Source organism: Haliaeetus leucocephalus, unplaced genomic scaffold (assembly GCF_000737465.1).
Source record: "Haliaeetus leucocephalus isolate CR32 unplaced genomic scaffold, Haliaeetus_leucocephalus-4.0 Scaffold339, whole genome shotgun sequence".
NCBI classification, from domain to species: Eukaryota; Metazoa; Chordata; class Aves; order Accipitriformes; family Accipitridae; genus Haliaeetus; species Haliaeetus leucocephalus.
This window is the reverse complement of record NW_010972775.1, coordinates 10,802,008-10,826,367: the sequence shown is the minus strand read 5'-3', so window position 1 is coordinate 10,826,367 and position 24,360 is coordinate 10,802,008. Positions and strand designations below refer to the sequence as shown.

At 35.1% G+C, this 24,360-nt stretch overlaps 1 protein-coding gene across 3 annotated transcripts in view; it reads left to right on the top strand.

Moving 5' to 3' along the window:
- Positions 1-24,360, top strand: part of DMXL2 (Dmx-like 2) — a 54,760-nt gene that overhangs the window by 6,330 nt on the left and 24,070 nt on the right. For all 3 annotated transcript variants that reach the window (XM_010571854.1, XM_010571853.1, XM_010571852.1), the window contains exons 2-19: positions 2,707-2,832; positions 4,568-4,639; positions 5,331-5,409; positions 6,044-6,197; positions 7,163-7,229; positions 9,479-9,657; positions 10,375-10,558; positions 11,561-11,735; positions 12,507-12,740; positions 13,841-14,118; positions 14,315-15,011; positions 16,812-16,933; positions 18,022-18,111; positions 19,476-19,593; positions 20,343-20,462; positions 20,928-21,155; positions 21,881-23,560; positions 23,866-23,976. In XM_010571854.1, the coding sequence (XP_010570156.1) occupies positions 2,707-2,832; positions 4,568-4,639; positions 5,331-5,409; positions 6,044-6,197; positions 7,163-7,229; positions 9,479-9,657; positions 10,375-10,558; positions 11,561-11,735; positions 12,507-12,740; positions 13,841-14,118; positions 14,315-15,011; positions 16,812-16,933; positions 18,022-18,111; positions 19,476-19,593; positions 20,343-20,462; positions 20,928-21,155; positions 21,881-23,560; positions 23,866-23,976 (4,714 nt within the window). The remainder of the gene's footprint in view (positions 1-2,706; positions 2,833-4,567; positions 4,640-5,330; positions 5,410-6,043; positions 6,198-7,162; positions 7,230-9,478; positions 9,658-10,374; positions 10,559-11,560; positions 11,736-12,506; positions 12,741-13,840; positions 14,119-14,314; positions 15,012-16,811; positions 16,934-18,021; positions 18,112-19,475; positions 19,594-20,342; positions 20,463-20,927; positions 21,156-21,880; positions 23,561-23,865; positions 23,977-24,360) is intronic.

The window sequence follows — 24,360 nt, the reverse complement described above, 5'->3', positions numbered from 1 at the left end:
AGGCAAAGAGTAGAAAGGATATGAGTGACAGTAATGATTTCACTTAGGAAAGAGATCTCTCTCTCTCAAGAAAAAATTCTACTGTAAACCACCCTTTTAATTCACAACGACCTTTGTACTTAACTTTAGAAAAATATGCTAAATCGTATAATTAGCTGGGAAAACACTGCGTTGTTGCTATGATAAGAAGTGTGGATAGGGGACAGGAAAGAAGAGAAACTAAAAAAGGAAGACACTAAATTCTTTTGCTTCACAGAGTCAACAGACATACCCAAGTATAAAATATTTTCTGCTTCATACATTATCAACTATACACACACATACAAACGTGCATGTTTAAGAACAGTAACCATAAGGAAATTAAAGTTGAGAAGTCTTTTCCTTTCCCTGTATCACTTCTGAGACACACATCCGTATCTCCTGCTAACAGGATTGCAACTAGTGATAAATTATGTTTACTTTGGTTTGAAATTTGCAAGTCAAGCTATCAATACCAACAATATAAAAATAGGGTATCCAAAAGGTTTAAGTCCTTGTTTGAAGTGGATCAGTAACGTTTTTTTTTACTGTATTAGATAACAATTTAAATCATGTCTTTTAGTAGGTTTGTATCAGTAGTTATGAGGCAGACTGTTGAAAAGAGGGTGAGTATTTAAATTCTTTGCTATTTTAATTGCTCACCCTCTGAAGTAATAGTAGGAGAATCAATTGCTTGTAAAAATTAGAATTCTGAATAAATTATTGGAACAAGAGGAGCTGCTTTTATTTTCCTGTCTACTTATAGGCATTCACATCCTGGTCTCCATCTTCTTCCTTCCTACTTGTGAACATTTGCTGGCCTGCCCAGCTTTCCACACCACTAGTGGAGTTTGTTTTGCAACAAATTCCAAAATAAAAAATAGGAAAACAACAAAATTAAAAGACTTTCTGTTCAGTGCCAGAACTTGTCTCAGAATCTCATCTTTCTTTCTCTTACTTTCTGGAAATAATCCTATTTCATTTTAATAATAACTTATTCCCTTCCAGACTGGGTCTAATAATTGCATAGCCTAGTCATCAAGGAGCTAGGATATTCTGTTACATAGATAATCTCTCTCTAACAACATTTAGCAGTTGTTTTTTGGGGTTTTTTTCCCCCTCTTCTGCTTACGTTGTGAATAACTCCAGTATCAGTTCCTCAGAGCTTCCCAGAACAACAGTTGTGGTCTTGAGAAATCAGACAATACTGGATCACTACTTTATTTTTGTGAGATGACCTTGGAAATCTTTTAGACAATCTATGTTTTGTACGCAGTTTTAATTTTTGTGTGTGCAGTTGTATGGTGTGTTAATTTCTGAGGCCTGAGTTTCTGCTTTGCTGCTTATATTGCTGTTCCTTTCTTGTTTTTAGCAGTGATTGTACTTTCACTAAATTAGGCCTTTTTCTTCAGACTTTCTCACTCGTTGCTCCTTCCCAGGAGGATCAGAAGTAGACATAGAAGGTCATGAGACATAAATTGTCCATTCTAGTTCCCGTGGTTATCTTGTACCATTACTTTAGTGTGCCCATCAATGGGCACTGATCCTGTAAATCTATAGAAATACTCACAACTTCTCATACACTTCTCAAAAATAATACAGGTAGCCTTTAAACCGATTGACCTCGGAGGAGAGGGCTAGGACTCAGTAATTTGGAAATTATTGTGAAAGAAGCAGGGGACAAGTTAAAATGACAGAGTAATTTTGTACCATCTGAAATTGACTGTTGAGGACTTGCACCCCCTGCTTAATGCAGCTGTAGTAAAATTTCTGCCTACTGTATTGGAATCAGTGGAAAACTTACTTTAAGGAAAGAGACTTCTAGCTTAATGGTTTACTTTAAAAAGGCTTATTGGTAGGTTGGTGCTGGGGAGGGATTTCTATGCCTGAATGTGGGAGTTCAGTGGAACAGATCACCTGGAGTGATTAAACTTTTTAGAATATTCTGGCATACGAGGACAAGTGAAAGGTTGGCAGACAGATATATATTTATCCTGCCAATAAAAAGTGCTGCAAGCTATCATTGTTCTATAACTTATTCTTAAACAATTTATTTAGACTGTAGTGTGTATTGCACAAGATACAATATATCCAAGACAAATCTTTGTTGGTTTCTAGTCTTATAGTAATGTGCACTTCTTAAAACACAGAAAACCCCAGAAATTGTATTCTTATAGAAAAGAATCACTTAATATTCTTTAAAAAAAAAAGAAAAAAGTGCAGAGGGGCATGACACACACATTTAAGAAAATTATATGCAAATTTAATAATTGCACCTAAATAGTAAACTCTTGGCTGCCTTGCTCTAAGAGGTAACAAGAATTGGAGGGGAGGAAAAAAAAACAACAAAAACTAAAACCTAACAAAATACACAAAACAAACAAAAGTGAAAGTATACACAGAGCTTAGGTTCTAGAAGAAGTTTGGGGTTTGTTTTGGGTTTTTGTTTGGTTTGGCTTTTTCCTGTTTCTTTTTGCCTGATTTAAACCCTGGAAGGTTTAAGGTCTCTTTTGCTACTTTGTTTTTACTTGTTGCTTATTCTGCTGGTGCTGCTGTATTGATGGGGACTAAACCTGCTACTTGTTTCAATTGAGATTTTCACAGCTCTCTCAAAAGTGTAAGCCATCTAATAAGTATTTAGTTTTTTTAATAAATTTTTAATTGTATTTCTTTTAAAAAATATTTCAGGCATATGGCTCTGGTTGTGACATTGTTATTCTGGCAAATGACTTTGAATGTGTGCAAATTATTCCTGGTGCTAAACATGGAAACATCCAGGTCAGTTGTGTGGAATGCTCCCAACGACAAGGCAGGGTAAGGATTTTAATAAACCTGTATAGAATTAAAAAAATATTGAATACTCAAAATAATTAAACAGCAACATAATATATTAATGGTATTAATGAGTCAATTTCATGACAAGGATCAGTTTTTACTGATATGTAACTTTCTGAGTAATACCTCTTGAGTTACTCAGAGAATTGTTTCAATTTAATAGTAATTTTGGGGTTGGGGGGAAGCAGGAGGCATCTTATAACAATGGTTTTTATTTCTTTCCAGGACCTGCAATAACAGGTCCCACAAAATGTGGGAATATGTATTAGTTACAGTTTAGTATCAGAACTGGAATGCTACTAAAATTATTGTTGTCTGCATTGTTGTATTCTTTCATCTAGCTAAAGAAGACGTGGATAAATCATTCATGTATACATATATATACACACACATATGTGCGTGTGTGTGTGTTTGTGTCCTGCAAAGTAATGAATTAGAAATACTTTCTCTTTCAGAAAAGCTTAGGCATGTTTAATGTGTTTAGAAGTGCTACAGTATCAGCCGTCATAACTGCATGGCCCCTTGACTGGCTATGGGGTTTTATTTTTAATCCCTAAACAGTGCTAAAGAGACAGTTTAGATTGCTGAGAAAAAAATACTTCCTATGAGTTATGGTAGTGCACTGAGCAAATTTTGTTTGTCAGTTGTCCCTGCCTAATATTAGTGAGTTAAAAATTGGTTGCGGTATTAAGAAAGCCTTAGTTAGGATTTGGGCAGCTTTAGGTAGCCAGGGCCCCTGCACTGCAGCAGTGCAGTCCCAGTAGGACTGGAAGAGAGGAGATTCCAGCTGCACAGGTGGCCCCTGCAAGATCACCATGAACCTCTGGGTGGTTCTGCATTCTGGACTCTGAATTCACAGTCTGTTCTTTTCTTTGGGAGTGTGTTGTTGCAACTTTCCCGCCACCACTCCCCTTCCCCCAAAGAAGAAATAAGATTTCATAATAAATGTTGTGAAACTTTTGCATCATTTCTTTATTAAGGAAACCAGATGCTGAACGGGATGAACTTAAACAGTTTTTCTTTTAGAAATCTTTTAAGGAAGAAAAAGGAATTTTAAATGTAGTCAAAAGTACTCATAGCCATATGAGTATTAGGAACATGACCAGATAAATTCGTCATAAAGACCATATGGTGTATGGAGGTTTCTGTGAAATAAGTGAGTGAAAGAAATTGCGGGGTTCAGTGGTATAAGTACTTCAGTTTTTCTGTTTACCATTTGTCTCCCCTCAAAATGTATTTAACTATTTAAAATAGAATTTCATTTCTTCCTGTTTCCTGTAATTATTATTTAGTGGTACAAAATGGAATCTGGGAACACACTGAGACCCAGACACTTATGATTAATTTATTAGTTAGCTGTGAAGTAGACGAAACATGAGCAGTAGTAGTGAAGGCATCAGCTTTCCCTTATGCATTAGCAGTAGTTACTCTAGAAGAATATATTAGATCTGATTGACAGCATTTATCCCACTGAACAAGATGTCTTTCCTACCTAGAGTTAAAATCTTAAAGATGGGCTTGTTCGGAAGTATGTATTTCTCAACTTCCTTAAGAAAGTATACCTGTAACACAATTAATGACATTTGCATTAATTTCACTTTTCTTGAACAATGGCACACGTTGCTGGAAATTCTTTAGCTATTTTGGAATACTAAAAAGCGGTTACACTTATCTCCTAACCTTATGTTTTGAGTCTTGAATTTTTTTTTTCCAGATTGCAGCATCATATGGAAATGCTGTCTGCATATTTGAACCACTTGGTATAAATTCTCATAAAAGAAATTGTGTAAGTATGTATTTCGTGATTGTAATTTGGTTTAGGTTTTTAGAAGAGGCAAAAGTCTGTCTGCTAGTTATTATTATTATATTACATGGGCACACAAAAGACTAATGGATAAACATTTTCCACCATCCATAATAAAATTGGATCTTCCGCTGCGTGAATCAAACTGGGAACTGCGCTCCTAAGTTCACAACATCTTGTTCTTGAATCTCATACTAGAATGACATGGTGACAAGTTGGTGTTTCTTTAACTTGAAGAGGTTGTCAGATCTGTGGTACAGAAATATGACTTAGACTTGTAGACGTGTACCCAGGCTTGTGTTTAACAGCACAGCCATGGTCGAGCACTCAAGCATTAAGTATGTTCTCAAGCAGGTTTCACAATCTTTGTTGCATCTATACTGCCATCCCTTATGTTGTTATGAAAGTATGACTTAACTAGTTTAAAGTAATCTACAGACATATTTGTATGTGTGACAGGTCCAGATCTGGTTTGCAGGGCACTCTGTGATGCATTTAATTTTTATAAAACAATTAAAGAAATTATTAAAACTAGATTCAACAATCCGCCACTGGGTCCTGAATGTTTTTGCAACAGGCTTAATAGCAATTTCTTAGAGAAAGAAAGAAATATCAATAACTTTCCACTTTGCTGTTGATGTGAGAATTAATCCTTTACTGTTTTTAACTACAGCAACTAAAGTGTCAGTGGCTTAAAACTGGGCAATTCTTCCTCAGTTCTATGACTTACAACCTGGCATGGGACCCTCAAGGTAATGTGAAGTTTGTGAAATTATTTGTTCAACATTTGTAGTTAGGAGATCTTGAACACTTTATTTTTATTGTAATAAAGTGAGAGCATGAATATGGAAATTTTAGATTATCTGTTCTCAGGCAGTGTTGCGTAAAATGTGAGGCTACAGTTAGCGTTTTTGAAGATGCTGTGCCAAGTGTTTGTCTCTCTTATGCAAGATCTTAGTTTGGGAATCACAATGCTAAGTTGCTAACTGACTTAAATTACCACTAATAATCATTTAAATAGAATTTTATCACCTTTAAAGTGAGCAATGTACCTGGGCACAGATATTTATAAGATGTCTAACAATGTATCTTTATTAGAGATGTGAATGGCTATTTAGCATCTACAACATTCATTGTTAAATATCGTTTATCATTTGAAGTCACCAAAAAAACCTTGATGTTCTTTCTTAAAAGGTATTATAAATTCAAAATGTTTTAATAAAAGCAGCTATACAATATGATTGAATACCCTATCATATTAAAATGGACTTTGCAAAGTTGAGTTTTCAACCTGTTTTGAATAATCATCAACAAAATATGATGACAGGCTTAGTCTTTCAATATACATGCATCATCTTGGTTTCACAGCTTTGATATTACTTTCAGGTAACAGGCTGCTGACAGCAACTGACTTCTTGCAATTGTGGGCCCCTCCATCTAGTGACATTCTAGAAGAAGAAGGTGATGATCCTGACAATCAGATCAAAGATGATAAAGTTCTCCCAGTTCTAAATGACTGGAAATGTGTCTGGCAGTGCAAGTGAGTGAGATAATTTTTATTTTAAGACAAATTGTAATGCCCCCTCATATATCAACCCTATCTTCTCTCCAAAACCATATTTTAAAATGAGCTTTTAAATCAGCTTAAAATACCATAAAATTCAAACAATGTACATTACTCCAAACAGAAATTCCTCACTTTTTCAAGTGACCTATCACCAGATAACCTAGATAAAGGCTTACCCAAACTGTAACACTGGCAACATATAAAAATTGTCCCTGTTTTCTCATCTTTGAAAGTAGTGCTGAGATATTGGATGAGACTGAACAGAGGAGCAGTAGCAGGCAGATAGACTCCACTGAAAGATGAGAACTGCTTCCTGAATCTTAGGAAGAGGGTCCTGAAACCCCTTCTACCCAGTTCTATTTGAGATCCATATTATGGAAGTGCTTTGTGATCAGCCATTTTTATATATATGCAGACTTGGGAAGCAGCTGCCTATGAACCTGTTTTCTCTTGACTTTTTTGAAGCCATTTTAGATTTTGTGCCCATGAAGCACTGTATAGGCTGCTTTCTTCTTTCAGACAGCTGAACGATAAGCTGTAGTCGCAGTCAAATAGTATCACAAATTATCTAAAAGATCTTCATTTTCATTTCTTCCTACTATTTGTCTTGGCTTCACTGGGAGTAGAGGAGCATATGGGACAAACTTCACTTCTGTGATCTCATCGGATCTAGCCTAGGCTTGCTGTACTTAAAACAATTTATTTTACGGGCTGTTTTTCTGTAAAACTGAAAATACTAAATATTTTGTTTCACTGTGGCAAATACTTTTTATGCTTCTGCTATTTCTAAAGTATGCATAAAGCAACAACATAGAATACTAATATATTTCATTTAAATAATGAACAGTAATACTTATTCAACTGAATACATATGGAATAATACTATAGAATAAATAGACTTTACTTACAACTTAAAACTTTACTCCCATGTTCTTTAGGACTGCAGTATCAGTACATTTGATGGCATGGTCTCCTGATGGTGAATACTTTGCAACAGCTGGGAAGGTATGGACAAAAAAAGAATAATTAAATAAGTGTTTGCAATGTTAATGTTTTGCATTTGTTTGACAAAGTAAATAAGTAATACAGAATAGTCCTGGACTATATGCTCTATCGTAGTCTGAGCTAAGTTAAATTATCATCTTGTGCAATGCTGTATTTTCATGCAATTCCATGAATTTCAGCAACAAGAAATTGGATTTAGCTGTGTACTCTTACTGAATACTGGAGAATCAACCTGGAAATACAGTGACAGTGATACAGGCTTGTATACATATATGCTTTAGATAAAATATACTTAGATGAACTTTCAGATATGCATAAACATATTTTTCTACTTCTATTGGAAGTAATGAGGATAAATATTAGCTCATTATGATAGAATATGTACACATTTTAACTGGTATAATATGCATATCTCAGTGGATAAATTAAAATATTTTCTATTATTTAGTGAATTCTGGGTTCAATTACCAATTCTTAACTTCTATTTCAGTTTGGCATATTTTTTGTTAAATTGCTGTATGTTGAGGATTTCTTGGCTGGGCAAAGGAATGTGAGCAACCCAGCCGTTAGGTGGGAACGAAGCATAAGTTTACAAAACGCTGGAGCAGACAAGGACGCTGTGTCCTTGTACGCTGGGAAAAAGGAAGATAAGAAGAGCCTGACAAACAACACCTGGATGCTGAAGAATGAGATAAGTGACTGCTGGACACCTCGTGAAGAAGCTTGCTCAGCCAATAGAGAATAAGATAGTGTCGCGTGAAACGGGGTATTGTACCAATTAGAGTATTGTGTAGGGCGCGTGCACAAGTGCATAAGGTATATAACTGTATCAAACGTGGTAGTAAATGGACTTCACTTGATCACATTGGTCTGTGTGTGATGTCCCTCCGCAACAGCTATTCAAGCTAAGTTTTCAATTAATAATTCTCTTTAATGTCACCCTCTCATTTGAGTGATTCCCTTTGGTTTTCAAGTCTGGATAGGTAATCATTCATTGCTTGCACTTAATGTCAGTTGAAAAATGAGACGAATTTTTGGAACCTTTGTTTTCTTACACTTACTAAAGAGGACAATTGAATCATGAGCTGCATTATTTTATGACTAAACATGTATTTGCAACACCTTAATAAATATTACATTTAGAATTGTTGTGGTTAGAAAATTATCAAAACATTTGCTTCATTCCATATTTCTATTTCCCATGAATATACTTCTATATAGCTAAGCATTTGACAAAGTAGGTGAGGCAGATGGTTCCAGAAGTAATTTTCTGTCTGTAAGACAGCTCTGTATTAGTTGTTCCATGAGATACACAGCTTTGATCATAATTCTTAACAGGGCTGCCTGTCAGACTTTCTTCCTGCAGAACCTGTGGTCAGATACTGTACTTTTTGATGCTTGTCAGGAAATAGTATCTTTTATTCACACTCTTAGAGTTTCATAATTTATTCATTTATTTACTTTATTCTGTATCTCCAGAAGCAAGTCCTGAAAACCAGGGATATGGCATCCAGCTGTGTACAATGTACTGTTGTCATAATAGTAATGTTGTCCGTAGCTCACATCAGTATAGTCATACTCCAGTCTCACTTATCAGCATTTGTACTATTGCTGTGTCAGCATTTCAGTTTTGTTTCAATTAATTATGTTAGTGGTGCCCAACCATTCAAACCAGAAAGGTAGCATAGGTTGTCCTGGTGGAGGGGAAGGTTGTAATACACATATCTGCTCCTCTGTTGTGGGCCTGTGGTCGGTAGGTGCAGTGCTTTCCATGAAAGTCAGGCTTTCTGTGTATGGGAACCAACAGGGACTTACAGTATGAATTGTCTCAGTGGAGAAACTGACTGTTAATGAGCTTAATATTGTAGTGTGAGTGGCAGTCTATTTCTGGCTTCTATCTTTTCAGGGAAATGGACATGGAACTTAAGCGTGCATATGTGCTATGCAGAAAATGCATAGTGAACCAAGAGAAAAGTAGGGGGCCAACTGGACTGGAAGAAAAATTCCTTAAATGCAGTGTTGCCAGCAGAATAGTTCTTCAGTCCTGTAACTCATTCCAGGATGACCATCAATGAAATAAGTGGTCTTAGAAATGGGTTGTCTGAAAAACTGCAAATTGTTCTGGGACACAGATCAAGTTTTCATGAAACATACTAGACTTGCAGTTTCCTTATTATTTGGGATCTTCTTTTTGTGATGTTTTGTAATTATAGCTAGCTAACCCCATGGTTTTTTATTGCTTTACATAGGATGACTGCCTCTTAAAGGTTTGGTATCCTATGACTGGTTGGAAGTCATCTCTTCTGCCCCAAGAGAATGAAGAAAAGAAAAAATGCTCAGGGGTTGTCCACTTCTCATTTGTTTATTTGGCGCATCCTCGAGCAGTGACAGGATTTTCATGGCGTAACATTAGCAAGTACATGCCCAGGTTTGGAAGTTTTCTTTTTAAAAAAAAAACAAGCAAGCCTTTGACCAAGTATTTTTTAACACTCTGCTTGAAGTTTGGCCATCAAGAACATGATTAGATTTCTCTGCTTATATTTTCAAGAAATAAAACATATCAACATCTTCCCATAAGCTTCTGTATTACCTAGTGCAATAGTGATAGTCATGTTAACAGGTGAGATTTATTCTAAAATATGGTCTAAACTTCAGTGCCTTCTCAAGTTATGTGAGGAAACATGGATGTAAGGCTTTGTCTTCACCAAATGGTGCTATGACATTGGAAATAAAATGTTTGTTTAAATGATTAGCATTTAGTAAGCTATTTTCTACACCTTGTTGTATATAGTGGTGTTTAATTAGCTGTTCAATTTCACTTTTCATTATTTAGTAAAATTTATGCATTCTTCACCATAGCTCAGCAAGTCAGATAGTTTAGGAAGTTTCATAACTGCAGTTTTATAATAACTGTTGCATTTATCAAATAATAACCATTCTGTGTTCACATGCACTTTTGCCAATAATCTATGGGTTTATCAGCATGCCAAAAATCCCTACTGATATAAAACCTTTAGTTAGGGGAGAGGCAGAAATTTGGATGAAACAATAACTACTAAATACTTGTATAATCCCCTAATTTCTGCTGTGTCCATATAGCTAATTTAATTACATTGGGTAGTAACCTTGATATGTCTGTCGTTAGGGGTTTGGTCTGTAATGTGTTACTCACATCATGTCTTGATGGCATCTGTCGGCTGTGGGCAGAGACGTTGTTACCAGAAGATACTCTTCTCGGTGAGCAGATCTGTGAAACCAGCACTTCCAGCATTAGCAGCACTATCTCTCAATCTGGAAAGCAAAAGGACAAAATACAGCATGCACTAGAGGTACAAGTAAATACTTACTTTGTGAATTTTTTATTTCAAGATTCTTAAAAAGTAAATATTTAAAGGATGTAGAACTCGATAAGAATATGTATTATCTAGTTCTTATAAGCATAACAGTCTGAATTACTTCATATCAGTTTTTGAAGTCTGTTACTAAACAGTGAAGAAGTCAGAGACTTTGCAACTCTGCACCCAAGCTCCATGTCTTAAAACTCAATCAACTTTTTCTACAGCTAACTAATAGTGACAGGAAGAGAGAATGTTTAATGGAATAGTAAGTGATGGTTTCATTCTGATTGGGTCTGAAAGTCTGTCATTATAAAACAGTGAAGGCAGTAAATAAACTCTTCTAATTTTTAGTTATCTGATTTAATAATTGCATTTCTAAAGGGTGGTATTATGGGGCTCTAAATTTCAGTGGCAGTCGTATCAAGTCTATTAAGTTTACAGTAAGAGAAAACCTATCAATATAAAAACAAGAAAACAAAACAGAACAAACCAACCACCCTACAACTCATTTGTAGACTATTACAATCAGACCAAGTTTTTACTTCTTACATATTATAACGATCAACAAATAGGAAGAGTGGAACCAAGTATGCTTTGCGCCTTTGAATCAGTTGTGCTCTACATGTGCTCTCAGCAATTTTCAGTGACACAGAAATAACTCATTATAAAATTATATTGCAAAGGTTACTGCTTTTAGATTGTTGTAATATAGTTTATGAACATTACACAAAATAGTGTGTATTTTTGTGTTGTTGTTGAAGCAGATATTAAAGGAACTTTCAGAAGACTGTTAGAAGTGCTTTGCCTTTGGCCAGAACTGATGTACATAAGTGTTACTAATATCTGTTGAAATCTGTTTAAAATAATCCTTTTGAAACTAGTCTTCACTTCTTAGGTAGAAGGAAGTTAAAAAGCTTTAGGCTTTGTATAAGTGTGAGTTTTTACCTTACAGTTTTTTAGTATTCCTCAATTTATTTTTTATAATTATTTCAGACAATTCACCATTTGAAAAATATGAGAAAAGGACAAAGGAGATCTTCAGTTCTTGTTACCCACCCGGATGTATTGCCAGATCAACAGGGTACTCATGAAGTTCAGCGTCACATTTCACATCATGCAAATGCACTTGGTCACTTCCATATAGCAGCAAGCATCAACCCTAATACAGGTGAAATACAACCATTTATTAAACTGTAACAATATATTTGTACAAAATGAAAAAAATAAAGGGGACTGAGATGCATTCTTTGCTTTGCCTTATTGAATACAGGGAATTTGTAGGAAGACTGTTATTTCACCAGTCTGTTACTTGGCATAGAGTTTTGTAAGACAAATGAGGCTGAATTTATTCTGAATACCTTCAGCACTTTTAAAAGACAATTAAATTCATCTTTGCACATCAGAAAGCAAAAGAAACCTAAACTTGAAGTCTTCTTTGCGTTTCATTGTTGGATTTTGGGAGGCAATGGTTTATGATGAATAGAGTATTTGCTTCCTACAGAATATGTAGTGAATGAAAAAAAACTGTACCAGATTTTTTGGCAGGAAACCAGCTACTTTTTATAGAATAATGCAGAATATTTTAAACAAGGAGAAGATTAAAGAGCAATCATGTGCCTTACCTAAAATTTGTACATGAAATGACAACACTGCAACATATGAAACTGAACAATTAGAACTGTTGAGTATCATTTACCATTCACATAAGAATCAATTTTCATGTAAATTTATTGATGTTAAAATCTCTTTAAATTTTTTTAATTACAATTGCAAGTAGAAACTTGATCCACATCTTACCTTTTCTAATCTTAAAGGCACAAATTATGTTCTACCTGAAATAAGTTAAATATCTTAATTAAGAAATCTCTGTGTGTATATATAAATAAAAAGATGAGCAGTTTAATATATAGCTTTTTTATTTGTTTAAAAATCTCCACAGATATTCCATCAGTCTTGGCTGGAACAGCTTTTAATATAGATGAAGGAAATGGAGGCTTTGTTGTTCACTGGTTGAATAATAAAGAATTTAATTTTACATCCTCTATTGAAGTATTTATGCAGCATCTAAGAAAAATTTCCGAACAACAACTAGAACAAGATTTTGATGTTGAGGTTGAAGAAGAAGAAGAAATGGAAGAAAAAGAGAGAGGATTACATATGAAATTAGATCATGGTTAGTAATATCAAGATATGTAGCACAAGCATTATTCTGAAGCACATTAATGCAATAACTAATGCAGTTATTTAGCACAAGAATTATAAGTGCTAACATTTTATCACTAATCTAAAATAAATAGACATTTAGAGCTGAAATTTTGGCTGCTGTAATTGTAGGCATGAAAAATTAAATTATGTACGCTGTTGGAATGCAGTAGTGATATACACAGTGAAAAAGAAAGGTAGCTTTTGTCTTTCATTTCCATTTTGGATATATTCTACTGAGCTATGAAATTATCACTAAGACCTGCTTTCCATTTACCTTACAATCTGATTGTCAGTAATGACATACCAACTTATGGCAAGCTTTAAGAAGGGTTGGACTTTAGCTCCATTTTAATGCAACTGCACTGTTTCCAGTACTGATAAGATTTACATCTTAAACCTTAGATCACCTGATGATCCCAAGTGTAGCTGTTCACAAAGGAATGGAGAGACATATTTTGAAATTAATGAGGGAAAACTTATCCTACCAGAAGTACTTTACATTGGTGTGGGAGGGTCACTTGGCCAGTAAGAATGTGTAAAAATAAAAATCTGTCTACAGAAACTAGTAAGACCAAGTAATGATAGTAAACCAATGATACATTGTGTCATTTATAATGCTTAGGTTCTTAAAGTCTAGATTACTGATGCAGTAGTTAGTAAGCGTGTGATAATTATTACTGAACATGCACTACATACTAGTTCAATGATTATATACCATATATTTCATGATCACCTTCTAAATAAAAAAAAAAAAAAACCACTTATATTAATTTGGAACCAGCATTCATATGAAATGTGTGGGTTTGTACAGTTGACCAGAATAATCTTAGGCAGGGCATTACTCTAAGTATCTTGATTTTTACGGTTGTATTTATTATTACTTGTATTGTATAGTTAGAAGCGATAGTCAAAGGCAAGAGCCTCATATTTTTGTACAGACAGACCAAAGAAAAATGTTTCTACCCTCAATGTGCATGAATGTTCTTATCAGATAGTACTATTAGCAGATAAAAACCGATAGGGAAATCTTTGCAATGGATAAAATGGCGCATTTCTTTTCTGTTGCAGACTTGTCTATAGATAGAGAATCAGAGACAGGGACTGGTACAGGCTCTTCAGAACATGAAGATGGAGAAAGAGAGGGAAGCCCCAAAACATCTCTACTAGCAGGCCCACGCATGCCTCTTCCAACAGTTTTGTTAGATCGGAAAATTGAGTTGCTCCTAACTGAATGGAACAGAAATCCAGATATGCTTTTTACTATCCATCCTATTGATGGTACCTTTTTGGTGTGGCATGTGAAATATTTAGATGAATACACTCCAGGCATCTTTCAACAAGTTCAGGTATTTTATATTTGAAATTGTTTTATTATTTATGATCTTAATCAACAATCATTTTGTCCTTTCTTTTATATCTGAAGATCAGTATGAATTTAATTTTAAGTACTTCCTGTGAAACAGCTATTTATTCAGACTTAAGCTGGGTTGTTATATTCTAATTTTTTTCTTTCTTTTCTTTTTTTTTTTTTTTTTTTTTTGGGTTTCTTTTTTTTCTAGGATTCCTGTTGCATTTCCATCAGGAGATGCTAGTTCCCTTAGCAAAAATATTATGATGTATGCTTGCCCTGTCTTTGTAAAAGATAACAGTAATGCTGTACATCAGAAGACAATGGACTTTCCAGATAATACTCTAGCAAATAAAGGACAAAGCTTTGCCCAGGACAGTGCAAATGTGAATATAATCTCTCCCCTAGTAATGATGATTTCCAAACATGTAGATGGCTCTCTAAATCAGTGGGCAGTTACTTTTGCTGATAAATCAGCTTTCACTACTGTGCTAACTGTATCACATAAATTTAGGTACTGTGGTCACCGTTTTCATCTCAATGATCTAGCTTGCCATTCTGTTTTACCATTACTGCTAACATCTTCTCATCATAATGCTCTATTAACTCCTGAATCAGACAGTTCCTGGGACTCTGACAGGATAAACAGAATAATGGATCCTATTAAACATGTGAAAGGTTCTTCTAGGCAGCAACTTAAAAATGCAGCAACCCGTACATTCCATGACCCAAATGCAATCTATAGTGAGCTGATTCTGTGGCGTGTAGACCCTATAGGACCTTTATCATACACTGGAGGAGTATCTGAACTGGCTCGAATTAACTCTCTTCATACATCCGCTTTCTCTAACGTAGCCTGGCTTCCAACACTTATTCCCAGCTATTGCCTTGGTGAGTATACTTAGCATGTTTCCATATAGAGTTAATACTGAAAGTCACAGAATTAATTTGTTAAAATAAATTACTATTGTATTTAGAGTATATTTATATTAACTTTTCAGTAATTTCCTTGTATTATGCAAATTAAGCATTTTTATTTCATTTGAGGCTAAGCTACTTCAAAACATTTCATCTTGTCTGAGTCTGTAGTTACTGTGCATCAGCTGACATTCAGTAACTTCTTTGTGTGAGTAAGCAATCATCACTCTCACAAACAACAAGATGATCATGATCCCTTTCCTCAGTGCTTTAGGCAGCTTCACTGAGTGTTCTCTGCATTGACATGGTATTAATAATGCAGATGTTCTCATGACTTAGGCGTCTGGGTTGTTGGCCACATACAGCTGCAGGAGGCAGTGGGTTGAACAGAACTAGTTTTTGGACTGCTTGAACATCTGAATTATTGGGAAAGATTTTCAGCCAAAATTTACAGTATCAAAATCTTTTAACATGCTCTCTAAGAACTCTGCTTAGAAGGTCCTGAACCAATACCAAAATTCTTCAGGCCATCAGTGGTTTACAAAGGCCCGGTTAGAACACAGAGTATTTTTAAAGAAATAGACTACATTGACTTTACAGAACTGCAAACAATACTTTTTCAGAGGTCAGGCAGTACAACATCTAATGTGTAATGCCCTAGGACAATTCTTCAGCTTCTCTATTTAATTTTAGGGCTTTCTATTGCAGTTAGGAAAATTGTCTCTACAAATGTTGCTCTATTCAGCCACTCAGATACTTATTTTTGAATTATCATAAAGATGCTGTTGTAGTAGTTGTCATCTTTGTATACAGTACTAAAAATGTCATTTGTGCTGTGGATGTAACGTTAATTTTATACTAATAATGCCAGGTTATTTTATTATGCTAAGGCCAGTCTGACCTTTTAAATGATTAAATGGGTGTCAAAGATGTTGTACAACCTCAAAAATCCTAAGTATGCTTAATAAATGCATAACATAACTTTGATTTAAAATAAAATAAATCCATTTTCTCTGCTTACATAGTAACATTCTGTGCTGTCTGAATCCCACAAAGTCTTCTAAACACAAATAACTAGCTGCTTCTCTCTTATAATGTAAGGGGAAAACGTGTATCAGAATAGAAAACCTTGTGTCAAGCCAGTTCTGTATACTGTAAAGAAGCAAAAAAGACAGTCTGTTACAGTTTTTCATATATTATTCACTACTGCAGATATATTTCTCCCTCCACTTTTATATCTGCACTTTTAACTGGAGGGTAGAAGGAAATATTCATAGAGGTTAATATTACCCAAAGAGCCTAGAGACAGTAACCAAGGAAAAAAGCTATAGCTAATATAGCTTTTCTGAACAGTTTACTTTAGACTCCTACTCTGACAACCTAGGGATGCTAGAATTAGCACTTCCGAGCACCTCCTTAGAGGTGACAGTGAAGAGAACATAATCATTTTAAGGAATGGCAGCGTTCCCTTAGGTGTACTACATACTGGTTTTTGCATGTGTGAACAATGTTTGTAAACATACATAAATTCTGCTTAGATTATTCACTTTTATGAGGAGTTTCAGTTACATAAATGAGCAGAAAGAGAGTTATTTCAAAGTTCAAGTACTGGTGGCTTAATGCACACATTTGCTTAGGTTTTTGCTTCAGTACTTTACGAAAATTATGTTAGAAACATACTCAGATATTGTGAAGTGGATTGTAATAGACTACCTGATGCCATTTGACTGCCATTTTTTTCTCTAACTACAAAATTTTTGTGTTTTCTATTAGGTACATACTGCAATTCTGCTAGTGCTTGCTTTGTTGCATCCGATGGCAAAAACCTGAGACTCTATCAAGCCGTTGTAGATGCACGAAAACTTCTAGATGAATTATCTGACCCTGAATCATCTGTAAGTTTTATGTAGCAATGGTTTGAAAGTATTAAAATAAAACTAATTAAGGTAGCTTTTTTTTTTCCACACCAGTGGTTTGTCTTCACTTAGTTCTGTATAATTTTTATGCCATTCCATGTATAGGATCTTATGCATTACACCTTGCAGAATTACATTTTGCAGCTGTCTGTAAACATTAGCAGACAGAAATGCAGCTATTACTACTAAAAGTGGCTGGACTGAAACAAAATTTCTCTGACAAGTTTCCCCAGCCTGTAGCAGGTGGGGGGAAAGGAAAAATAGTTGGTTTTTTTTTCTTTGTCTTCTCAAAATAGGGGAGTCAATAGCAAGTAGGAAGGTGAAGACAGAAGAGCAAGACTTAGGTGTATCCACCTAAGTTACATTTATATATCAGGAAGGGCAGAGATGGTAGGATAGGAAGGAATCAGCAGGTTATTGCCAAGGGTAATATTAGCTCTTATTTTTTCTGTAATAAGCAATTTTTTCATCCTTTTTTAGCTTTCATTTCTGTGACTTTAAGCCAAGTAAAGCCTGACCTTGCACTGTTAAGTGTATAAAGAAGCACATCTTTCCTTTTTTTTCCATTCTTCTGTTATTTTATAAGCTATCCAGCAAGATAGAGCCTGTCACTATTCAGATCAGTCTGAGGAATCTGTTCTAGGAACCATGACTGTGAACATTCCAGCAAAAATCAATAGACCCTTCAGTTTATATATAAGCTGTACTGATTTATTTTTTTAGATGTTGTGACAAAACCTGAAGCTTTAAAGAAAAGTGAAGAAGTGTATTTGAGTTTCTCATGGCACAGATACTAAGTTATGTTATGAAAGGATAAATCTTTAAATAAACAACATTTAGTTTCCATAAAAACTGGTGTGCTATCCCCATGAATAGCTGCAGACTCACAACAGTGCAAATGTCCTGATAAACACATTATTCATAATTGCCAAAACGACAACAGGAAGAAGTCTGTTACAGTTTACGCCAACAAGGAAAATCAAAGCATCAGTTTACTGTAAATGACTGCAATTTCCTTCTGTCTAAAGGAAAAATATACTAACTCTTCTCATTTTGCTCTGTTTCAGAAACTTATTGGGGAAGTGTTTAACATTGTGAGCCAACAATCTACTGCTCGACCAGGATGCATTATTGAACTCGATGCAATAACAAACAAAGTAAATAAATAGTTAACTCTTTAAGGGTATCACATAAAAGGTGTTTCATAGCTTTGTCTATTAATTAACCTAATCTGTTGAAAAGAATTCTCTATGGTGATAATGACTGCCTTGAATTTTTGTGAATGTTGAGATACCTTGAATGTTTTAGTCAGACAACTTTCTTTTAGCTGCTAGGAGCTCAAAGCCCATTCTTAGTGTGTAACAGTATTTTCTAAGCATAAATCTTGATGAAAACAAAACTTAACTAAAAACTGGTTTACAAACCATCATAATTTAAAGGAAAAAAAAAACAATCCCCCCCAAATACAAATAAACAAAAAGATGAACAACATTAAAAAAAAACCCCAAACCTAAAAACTAGACCTAACTATTCAAAAATGTAGGAATCATAGCCATGTATGACTTCAGTTTTTTTGTCTGTCTTGTAAGACAAATTTTTATCTGTTAATTAATACAGCTATACATTTCGAACAATGAGGGGATAGTATTATTACACCTTGTTCTCACTCACAGTTATTTTGATCATATGTGTACCAGTGCTGTTTTCTGTTAGGAAGCAGCCTGTGGAAACAGTGGTTTACCATTTCTTAATTAGACATCTGGATGTTTTTAACATATATAAAGACGTATTTCTCTGTCAGTAAATTTTCCTGTCTTTTAAGTATTAATCACATAGGATCTTCAATTTTAAGTTCAGATTTACAAAATATTTTTCTAGAATTTTTATAGATGAGTACAGGGAATACTCTTTTTCCATGTTTCTCTGGAAAAAGAGAGTGTTTTGCAACATGAAAACTTTGCCATCACTGTCTTTGGAGAACGTATTTTTCCTTGCCTGCAGGAAAGGATTTCATGCTAGCAGCCTCCTTTGTAGAGAGATGGAGGTACTGCAAAGAAATCTGTTGCTGTCAGGAAGGACAGCTCTTGAGATATCCAATTCATGCAATTCATTCCCTTTTTTTAGATTTCCCAAGCAATTCACTGCAGACATGTCTTCCCACTGAAGAGGGATAAAAGTCTAAGAGTTTTTGCCACTGTCATTTGTTCAGCACCTAAAGAAGTAAAAACCAATCAGATACTAATTCATCTGTCAATAACTGTGACAAAAATGTTATTACGTAATTTGTCTAGCATAGTAGGTATCAGTGAAATTATTTGAATATACAAACAGTAGGTTCTAGAATATGCTGCTCTTAATATAAGAGGAAATTGGTTAGTTTTCCTGATGCATTGAAATAATTTTCAACATTATAAAAGAAAATGATCCTCATCAGTAGCTAGATTGCACAAAAGAAATAATTGCGTTAGTACAAAATGTTGCTATACTGTTCTGGAAGCATAACTATTGCTTAATGTTTCAGTGTGGCTCAAACACACAGTTGCTTCATGTCTTTCAAGAAGATTTCATTTTGGGATACAAACCACATAAGGAAGATGTGGAAGGGAAAGAAACTGAGATATTTTTCCAGCCATCACAAGGTATAGCATAAAAATAACTACTATGAATGAAGTAGGTACCAAAAATGTTCTTAAAGAATACTGAAATCTAGCTGGCATATGCTAGTTTCCTTTTTAATGAGAATCTCTAGAATTCGGTATGATGGCTGTTTCATGTTTCTCATATGAATTGTTGTTTACATAGTTAATGGTATTAAACAAAGGTAATTTGCTTAGAGTGAAACATTTTAACTTATATGGCAAAGTCTATTTTTCACAGTGCTGTATATTATATGTAAAAAATGTGTACAAAATAAAACAGAAGTGTATTTTCTGCATCAATGTGTTGTTCCAGGTGATAAGGTGAATATATCTGACTTCTGAGTTAATACAATAGAAAGTAACTGGGGAATTTGGTAGTAGACTTAAAACTTTAAATGAAAAAGGAAGAAAGCAGGCAGGTGGAAAAGAGTTTTTACAATCTAGAAAAATAGTTCAGACTGACTGGGAGACCAAATATATCTAAAATTAGATTTGCCACTAATACTCAGGTTGTCTGTAAGTCAGTCTATCTTGTTATTTTTGTAATTCTTCTGTAGCCATGAGCAAACAAGATGTCAGTTAAAAATGTTATTAATGGTACTGTTTGAATATTTTGTTTAATAATCAAGCAGTTTCTTTCAAAGAGGAAAACGGGGTTTTTAGTACCAATTTTTAGAGAGTCTTCTGTTACTGAAAATTATTTATGTTGAACATAAACTTCATGATAGTGATAATAGGTTTAATTACAGGGTATCGTCCACCGCCTTTCTCAGAAAAGTTCTACCTAGTAGTAATTGAAAAAGATAGTAATGGCTGCTCTGTTCTTCAGATGTGGCATCTTCATCTCAAATCTGTGCAAGCCTGTTTAGGTGAGTGAGTGACTATCATTTTCTTAGACAGATGTTTCTTTCACATTATTTAAAGTAAAGCTTGGTGGTTTATTTTAAAACAAATTATGTCACCTTTGTCAAGCAGAAGCCTCAAAGTCAGGAATCTTTGAAATAATTTATCAATGCAATAGAAGCCGTAAGATTCTTTACAAATTTCAGTTGCATTCTATACCAATAGCAATATAAAAATTAGTTGATAGGGTGAGTAATGTACTTAAGCACTGGATTCTTTATTTTAAACTATCAGTATTTCAGAATGTTACAGGTATCTTAAAATGAATAGTCACAGCATGCAATAAAACTAATGCAGCCTGCACACGCCATATAATTATTTAATATGTGGCTTAAGCACTGCTAAAAAAATAAATCTGGTTATAGGACATTCATGCCTTGTCCTTACTTATAAACAATTTTAACACTTTCGGCAATTTTTTTTTTATATAGCAAAACCAACTGAAGCTACTTCATCAGAGAATAAGCTTAGTGTACCTGAGCAAAAGACTGTGGATTCTTCTCCAGATGTATCACCTGGCATAAGTCCCATTCCACGATCTTCATCAATTGCTAATCTTCAGACTGCTAGTAAACTCATTCTGAGCTCCAGACTTGTGTATAGCCAACCTCTGGATCTTCCTGTTGGTGTAGAAGTAATAAGAGCAACTCCATCAGCAGGTAAATTTAACATTTTTTTTCTATCCAGTTGGTCCACTAATTTTACCTCCCAGTTTTTATAGGGTTGTATCTCCTCGGCCTATCACATTCTGATTTACTGATACAGGGAATGCAGGACTAAAGAGGCTCTCTCAAATCATTGTGACCTTGTCATGTTGCTCTTTCACAAATGTATCAAGTCCCCACTGGAAAGCTGTTCCTGACACTTAATGCTGTAGTAGTTGGAAACTTAACTTCCATCCCTTATTTATTAATGAACAATTTATACCTGCTTGTTCATTGGCCAGCATTAATGTGTTGGGTATATAGTGCTTTTTTTACCTGATGCACTTACACCTTCTTTGTCTGTCTTTCTGTGTCTCTCCTATCTTAGGAACCCTCTTAGGTTTCATTTTTGTAGGCTATATGAACTTAATCTTAACTTCCTTAATCTCATCTGATTAAGGCTTTGTATTCCTGTCATTATTCTACCAACCCTACTCTGAATTAGTTCAGTTCCAGCTTATCTTCTGTGAATAGTGACCAGAAATGCAGATGATTAGTAATGTTCAAGCTGCCAGACTGTTATCAGTCTCAATACATTTGCCCTACCCAACTCCAAATTAGAAAAATAATACCAGGTTGTAAAGCTCTCTATCAGTAGTTAGACAGTGTTATGTCTGCCTTTTTCATATAGGCATTCTACTTTGTGTTACTAAAACTAAATATGTTTGTTCTAACTTCAGGTCACCTGAGTTCTTCATCAATATACCCAGTCTGCCTTGCACCTTATTTGATAGTAACATCGTGTTCAGACAACAGAGTGCGGTTCTGGAGATGTACTGTAGAGACAGACCTAAACAGCAAAAATGAAGAAAAGGAAACATATCATTGGAGAAAATGGCCTTTAATGAATGATGAAGGAGAAGACAACAGCAGTACAGTGAGCATAGTAGGGAGGCCAGTTGCCGTTAGCTGTTCTTACACGGGACGTCTTGCAGTAGCATACAAACAACCCATACAGCATAATGGTTTTGTGTCCAAAGAATTTTCCATGCATGTTTGTATACTTGAATGTGAGTCTACAGGAGGATCAGAATGGGTTTTGGAACAGACAATTCATCTGGATGATTTAGTTAAGGTTGGAAGTGTACTTGATTCAAGGGTCAGTGTAGATAGTAATTTATTTGTTTACAGTAAATCAGATGCTTTTTTGAATAAAGACAAATACCTGGTGCCCAGTATCAAGCATTTGGTGCATTTGGACTGGGTATCAAAAGAAGATGGTTCACATATATTGACAGTTGGAGTTGGTGCCAACATCTTCATGTACGGAAGACTTTCAGGAATTGTAACAGATCAAACTAGCAGCAAAGAGGGAGTAGCTGTCATTACTTTACCACTAGGTGGTAGCATAAAACAAGGTATAAAGTCAAAGTGGGTGTTGCTTAGATCAATTGATTTGGTATCATCTGTAGATGGCACTCCTTCACTGCCTGTTTCTCTGTCCTGGGTGAGAGATGGTATACTGGTAGTGGGAATGGACTGTGAAATGCATGTTTATGCCCAGTGGAAACATGCTGTCAAGTTTGGTGATGGAGAAAGTGATGTTTTTACTACTGAAGACTCAACAACACAAGATCCACTCAAAACAAGCTTGATAGTGAAGAAGACCAGTGTAATTGATGGGGCAGGTATTGTGGATGATGTTTTTGGCACTCCAACTGTAATTCAGGATGGTGGCCTTTTTGAAGCTGCTCATGTTCTTTCACCTACTCTACCCCAGTATCATCCAACCCAGTTATTAGAACTTATGGATCTAGGTAAAGTTCGCCGAGCCAAAGCCATTCTATCGCATTTAGTTAAATGTATTGCAGGAGAAGTTGCAATAGTTAAAGACACAGAAGCTGGAGAAGGAACTGGTCCTAAACGCCATCTTTCTCGCACCATTAGTGTAAGTGGTAGTACTGCAAAGGATACCATCACAGCTGGAAAAGATGGTACTCGAGACTACACAGAGATAGACTCAATTCCCCCACTGCCACTGTATGCACTGCTTGCTGCAGATCAAGATGCCACTTATGTTTCTGAAGAAACTTCTAAAATACCTCAGGGCTCTGAAGATCACGCTAAGAGAAAAACAGAGGATCAGTACTCAGATCTATTCCAGATTCAGCCTGTTACAACTGAAGACTTCATTGATTTTGAGCCTGAAAAGAGGGAGAGTAAATCAAAAGTTATTAATCTGTCACAGTACGGACCAACGTACTTTGGCCGAGAACATGCTAGTGTCCTTTCAAGCCACCTGATGCACTCAAGTCTGCCAGGCCTCACTCGACTGGAGCAGATGTTCCTTGTAGCTTTGGCAGACACTGTGGCCACGACAAGCACTGAACTAGATGAGAACAGAGATAAGAATTACTCAGGTTAGTAACTGACATATTACTGAATTAACATTAATTTTCTTCTCAGCAAAGGTAAACTTAGTCCTTGGGTATTTGGGGATAACAAAGCTGAAAGCTAGCATCGGTTATTCAGATTAGATGCAGTAAGAAAGAAAAACACTTAAATATAAATCTCTACTTATATTTCATACATAATAAATAACTTGTAGTTCAGGTTCTCAGCAAGTTTAGAAACATACATTCCTCACACACTGCATATAGTAAGTTGTATATATGCCTCCTGTGGTCACCTGTGTATTCAAAAGTCAGTATTTTATATTTCACAGGAAGAGATACCTTAGATGAATGTGGCTTACGATATTTGTTGGCTATGCGCTTGCACACCTGCCTTCTGACATCACTTCCACCTCTGTATCGAGTTCAGCTGCTTCACCAAGGTAATTTCTTAGGGCGAAGTATTGCTTTCATTTGATCCACTTGAGTTGACAGGATCTGGTTATTTTTTATCTATAATATTATGATATTTCTATTATCTGCATATTAATTTTAGATTATATCTATTCCACTAACACCCTTATCTTGCAAAGGCTTAGTATAGGCTTCCCTACATGCACTGAATAGCAAAAAAAGTATAGGTGTAGAACAGAAGAAAGATTCTGCCTCATTCAGTTTGAGGAATGAATAAGTTCCTCAACCAGATGACATACAGATTTTATATATATTTCATTGTTTCTGCTGGAGGAATGAAGATATTGCTTTACATAAGCATGGCTTTATCTTACCTTAAAGATTATTTTACTGTTTTCATGACAGCAGGTTGT